Source organism: Podarcis filfolensis (assembly GCF_964270895.1).
Source record: "Podarcis filfolensis genome assembly, chromosome: 10".
Lineage (NCBI taxonomy): Eukaryota > Metazoa > Chordata > Lepidosauria > Squamata > Lacertidae > Podarcis > Podarcis filfolensis.
Genome location: NC_139612.1, coordinates 57724086 through 57730085, shown reverse-complemented (window position 1 = coordinate 57730085; position 6000 = coordinate 57724086). Strand labels below are relative to the sequence as shown.

Sequence of the window (6000 nt, the reverse complement as noted above, 5' to 3'; positions counted from 1 at the left end):
AGAACAGGTTTGTTAGTTCAGAATATATATAGCTTTTGTATATTTTAATTGCTGTAAGACACAATTGGATTTTTTTTATTCAAAAAGGCATCTAAGAAATTTAATAAACTAAACTAAGGTACTAACAAGGAGAAGGAGCCAGAAACAAAGAACTAAATTTGATTTGGAGGGCAGAGCAGGAAATATGGTAGACAAATATGCTGATGCCCTCTATGATATCATGAAAAATGCTCTGCGGGGATCAAAGGGCAGGAGGCTTTTTTTTATTTCTGAAGTCGTGATGCTGTGGGCTTGGAGTTGGCTGTTCCAAGCTCTGATTGGACAGACTGATGCCTGTCTTCGGAAATCAGAGTAATCCTAGCTGATTTTATCCCACTCCAGTTCCCTAAATCTGCTGCTGTTGCTGCTCTACGAGGGGATTAAAGGGCCGGCAGTGGATTACGTAGATACTGCTGCTTCTGCTGTTTCCAGAGTTCCCCTCAGTCTGCCATTCCTGCAGGGCACAGAAGTTGGATGTCCACTATTGCCCTTCGCAGCCATGGGGTGGCGGATCTCTTTGAGTCGCCCCATCTGACTTGAACCCAGCAGATTCAGGTGCCAGTTCCTTCAGGGAGCTGTAGCCTGTTTGGAGAGGGGTGGGGAAGAGAAGCGATGCCACAACACAATTACGATAGGATGAAGGCTTAGGTGTTCCCCGTTTTTCACTCTCCCACCCTTACCCCAGCAGAACACCATGCTGGGGACTGCCTACCTGATGCCAGGAGGACCATCCTAAGGGAAGGAAACAAGGTCAAGGAGCCCTCGGTCTATGCAATTGATCTCGCTGCTGATAGTTTTGGTGTGGAGGATGCTGCCAGGTGGCCTCCTGTGGCTTTTTCTCTCACTTGCCTGCCTCCTGCCCTTCACCAGGTCTCAGACAAAGATACCACTCGAAACGTAAGTGGCCTTCCCTTTTGCTTGTTTGTGTTACTTAGCCCTTTGCTGTCTCCCCAAGCTACCTCTGTTGCTGTTTAATGCACCATCTCATAGGTAGGCCTTCTCTTTCCTTTCAAGAACAAAAATACTCCTATCCTGCCACTTCTTATGCTGCTTGATATGAATGCAATGTACAAGTGTAGTGCAGGTTAAATATGGTCATCCTGAATCTGGTGTTCGGCATGACTGGCCTACCGGCATGCATCTTACTTCTGTAGCCTTCTCAAAAAAGTACTTTTATTTTAGGAGTTTTTCAATTTACTCACTTGAAATCACCAATTCCTTATTAAAAATGGTAGTCTGGTGCAAGAATATTCTAGAAATGAAGGAGTGTAGGGAACGTGTGCCGGCTTTGGATGTACACACATCCTGCACATCCTCCCTTTTGGGTATAGGGCTGTAGCATCTATAACTGCTCTTAGTGTGCCAAAATAAGGGAGGGAGGGGGTTGTGGGTGCTCTGTGTAAAGTAATCCCACCTCTGCTAAGAATCAGGTGTGGCTCAGAGAGTGCAGCATGGCAGATCAGGGGAAAGACTTTACAGGTCAGCTTGTGTGATGAACAGAAATAAATATAACCTCCCCTCCCCCCGCTGCCCCCAGTCACCATATTTGATTGAGGTAGAAATCCTAACCCCACATACCTGTGAGTAAGCGCCACTGAAGTCAATGGGACTTACTTCTGAGTAGACTTGGTGAGGCTTGCAGCCATTATTCAAGCAAATACCTGATACTGAACCTGAGGGTACAGTGGGCAGGTAAAATATCTAACAGCTCCCAACCCTACTTGGTTTACTAGAGTATGCCTTAAACCCTCGTTTTCCTAAAGGCTTCCACAGTGCATTGCCAATTGTTGCTGCGCCTTTCTTTCCTTTCCTGAAATTTATAAAGCTAGAAAGGTGGTTGTGAATGCCGGAGCATAATGTCACAATGAAGCCGGCACCCCAAGGCCTAAGGCAAATAAATATGATGCAGCCCTGCCTTAATTAGCGGGTTTAAAATGAGCACCATTGATCAGAGCTTCTCCCTTCCCACCGCCACTCTGGCCTAGTTATAGCTGGTTGGCTGAAGGTGAGGGGGTTGGTGAGTGAGGTTGTCTGAAAGGGTCCTGAAGCAATTTCAGCCGTTTTGGGAAGCCCATACTGGAAAGCTCTTCACTTCTGTCTTTTTCTGGGCCTAGCCACACAACCCGAGCCTTCCCTCCCTTGTAGCAATGAGGAGAAAAAATGAAAAGCAGGTGGCATTACAGGACTCTAGAGGCACAGGGTGGACATGTGTCTTGCTTTACAAACAGCACCCCTATATTTCAAGGTCTGTCTTCTATTTCAGGGGCTGGGAAACATTTTCAGGGGCCACTGGATGTTGGTTGTAGGCAAGGCCAGGTGTACAAAGTGTGTAGAGCGATTAATGCAACTCTTCTCTTTGTACAATAGGCTATAGTCTAACCTCATGCAAGTCAGAAATTTCAACATAATCTCTTCAGGCAAGAAACAGATTTTGTTGCTGTTCAAGGACATATTCCAGCTAGGCTAAAGAAAGAGGGGAGGGGGAGGGGGAATGTGGGGCATGGCCTAGCGAGAGTCTCAAGGGCCAGAGAAAGACGCTTAGAAGGCCACATTCAGTCCCTTGGCCTGAGTTTTCCATCCTTTGCTTAATTTGAAGGAGTTTTCTGTTTGAAGGGCTGTCTGGTGAAAGGAGCACAAGTAGCCATCAAAGTTAGTGACTATACAGTCTTTAGAAGACATCTGAAGGCAGCCCTGTATAGGGAAGTTTTTAATGTTTGATGTTTTATTATGTTACTGTATATGCTGGGTAGTCAGGTGGGTGGGGTACAAATATTATTATTATTATTATTATTATTATTCAGTTGTCCAGCAGCCGTTGACCCCTGGACAGCAGAGTGAGCAGGCACCTAAGTTATGTTGTTGTAAGCCCACTACCACAATGTGACCACAGTCATCCACAGAAGATGACTGTATTTTTTACTCACAGTAATTAATTCTAAATTCGCATCTATACATATAAATAGGCATATGAAAATTTTATACCCTCTTTTTTTCCAGTTGACAAACATTACCGAAAAAAGAGAAAATGCAAGTGGCACATAGTGGGAAGGAAGTTGCGTGATAGGAATGCAGAGAAATAGACTGAGGTGGGGAAGGGAATGGGAAGAAGAGGGATTATAAACAGGTGCTTCTTATCCTCCTACTCTGCCCATAGAATTTTACAAACAACTACCTATTTATGTATATATAAGGCAGAAGTACTGGTACCCTCAGGTTGCTTCACAAATGACATTTTCCGTACATGGTGGCAAAAGGCTTCAGCCAGGTCAAAACAAGAAAGTGACCTCATTCATAGGCCTAGCTTGGAGAGCTGCCTCCTTATATTCCTTTCCTGCTTTGTTTCTTTCATACTCTCAAATAGTGGTGGCTAGTGCCCAATGGGAATGGTAGGGCAGAAGGCAGGGACGTCAACAGGAGGTAAAGCTAGAGCCAATAACAGGCAGAGCCGACTCATTAGTTTTTGGTTCCCATCCTCTAGTGCTATTTTTCCAGAAAAAGGTGCCGGAACTCACCGTGAACACCTTCCTTGTTCTCTTATAATGGCAATGGTGCCCACTTGAGAGTTCTGGCAAGTTCTGGCTGAAAAAAACCTGCCCTACCATCCTCCCTGCTGAATTCTTCAAGGGGCAACACTTGAGACTACGGAGTAGGAAACTGATAAACACATACACTCCTAGGCTGGTTGTAAATAGGAAGGCTGGAAGGTGGGAACTGACTGAGAGCAGACTAGGGTCGGCGGGCCTGTGTGCCATTCACCCTAAGATCCAGCCTCCACTGCTCTGGAACCACCAGAACATCAGAAATGTTCCCATCAAGCACAGGTGAAAAATAATCTGTGTAGGCCCTTGGAAAACCCAGATGTTCATAGTTATACCTCACCTAGGCCCAAACTATATGCGATCCTTGCAGTGTTTTCAAATGTGAATGTGCCCTAATTATATCTAAAGCATGTTTATGACGTGTTAAAAGGGTTTTGGCCCTCTTTATCTTTGCCATGCACACTTTGAGGTGTATATATGGAAGCCCCCTTGCTCTTTGATTTACATTACAAACACATCAGGAAGAAACCAAACCTTGCACTGTTCGCAATACGCTGTCCCAAGGACCTACAGTAAATGTACAATTGATAACAATCTTGTAAGAAAATAAGCACTTTCCCCCCACATCTTATATGAGTGCTGACATATGTTGCTGGAAGGAAATAAACAATTCACAGTACAGTGTCATGGGACTGTTTAAACAAAGAACAGCTTTATGCCTCCAAGGATAAATATTACACAGGAACACAACCTAGCCTCAGAAATGGAGGTTTCAAAATTTTTGGCTGCAATCCTACAGTAAGGCTGTTTAAAAACTACCGAAGTAAAGGGATTTAAGAAGCTTAACTATGCACAGGATTGCAGCCATGTAACACAAGTCATACGCTGTGGGTTTCTCCTGTTTAAACTTCATTGATTTCATCCAGTTATTACTCAACAAAATGGAAATATGGCAAAGCGATTAAGTTTCATAGCTATCTCCCTTAACCGTTACCATGGTGGCTGATGGGCACAGAACCTCTGGTCACCAACTCTTCTGAACTGCTGCTTTTCTGCCCCTTGTAATCCAACAACATGTGGAGGTTCCTCAACCCTGCTTTACACATCAGTAATCCAACTCCCTGTAGTCCAGCTAGGACTAGCAGGAGTTGGAGTCCAATAACATCAAGAAAGCAACAGGCTGCCCATTCCTGGTGTGGAGACAACTTGACTTAATTAATCCAAGCAAGCAGCAAAACCACCCTGCTTACTAGACATGTGGAACGTTAGTCCTATAGTCAGTTGCTTGTTAAATTATTTAAAATTATATATAAGAGAATACAGTTCGTTCTGAGCTGCTGCTTTGTATTGGCAGAAAGGCAGGGCTGGTATCAGGAGGGGCTGCCCGTATTGTTGGGTACCTATCAAGATCCACACTGCATCAAGGCCCCCAGTGCTGAACCCTAGAACCCCCTGGTCATATTCCTCCAATTTGCTCCTGCTGCTTGGTTCACATGCCCCTCTCCAAGTAGTGACTAGAGCAGGAAGGAGAAGCAGCTCCCACCTAGGACTCACAGGGAGAGGGTAGAGCAATTCCCAATGAGGGAATCTAGCCCAAGGGCCCCTCAAAAATCTGAAGTCAACATTGACATAGGGAAATAGCAGCATTTGAAGTGACCAGATGCATCATAATTGCTCATCTGGCTGCCAAACATGGAAATAACTGACTCCTTTTTTTCTTCCCCATGTATAGAGTGAAGTCCTGGGCTGATGCCTTTGGTGGGGACTTATATTACATAGTCACAAAGTATTCTGGCTCTCTTTTATTACAAAAGGTAAGTGGTATATAGGCCACCTATACTTTTCATAGAAGTGCAAATATCCTTCATTATAATCTTTTGTGCAAATATAATCTCTCCCCCCCCTTTAAAAACATATTTCAGATAAAGCAAGTATTAGGATACTTATTTAGGCTTCATAAGCTAATGTTTGTTCTGATATTTATTTTAAACATGCATACCTTACATTTCTTTGGGATATTCAAGATGGTGTACTGCAGCATCTTATAGTACAGTAATCTCAAAGTTTCAAAAGCTTGTGAATATAAAAATGCTTTTTCTCCCGCCATCATAACACCACAACATGTGGACATCCAATGAAGTTGATTGCTGGAAGATTCAGGAAAGATAAACGAAAATACTTCTTCATGCAGTGCATATTTAACCACAGGAGGCAGTTATGGCCACCAATGTAGATGTCTTCTAAAAAGAATTAGACAAATTCATGGACGAGAGGGCTATCAATGGCTGTTAGCCATGATGGCTAAGCTCTGCCTCCACAGTTGGAGACAACAATGCTTCTAAATACCAGTTGCTGGCAGGGGCGTAGGAAGGGAGGTGCGGGGGATGTGGTCCGCCCCGGGTGTCATCCCTGAGGGGGTGAC

General features: G+C 44.3%; 1 protein-coding gene and 1 long non-coding RNA gene across 2 annotated transcripts in view; one reads left to right on the top strand and one right to left on the bottom strand.

Moving 5' to 3' along the window:
- Positions 1-241: 241 nt before the first annotated feature.
- LOC310742832 overlaps positions 242-6000 on the bottom strand; it is a 96347-nt gene continuing 90588 nt past the window's right edge. Inside the window, exon 5 of the long non-coding RNA XR_014538708.1 lies at positions 242-621. This is a non-coding gene — a long non-coding RNA (uncharacterized lncRNA). The remainder of the gene's footprint in view (positions 622-6000) is intronic.
- Positions 752-6000, top strand: part of CACNA2D4 (calcium voltage-gated channel auxiliary subunit alpha2delta 4) — a 166854-nt gene continuing 161605 nt past the window's right edge. The window contains exons 1-2 of the mRNA XM_083572268.1: positions 752-936; positions 5311-5392. Coding sequence (XP_083428394.1) covers positions 809-936; positions 5311-5392 — 210 coding nt within the window. The 5' untranslated portion in view covers positions 752-808. The remainder of the gene's footprint in view (positions 937-5310; positions 5393-6000) is intronic.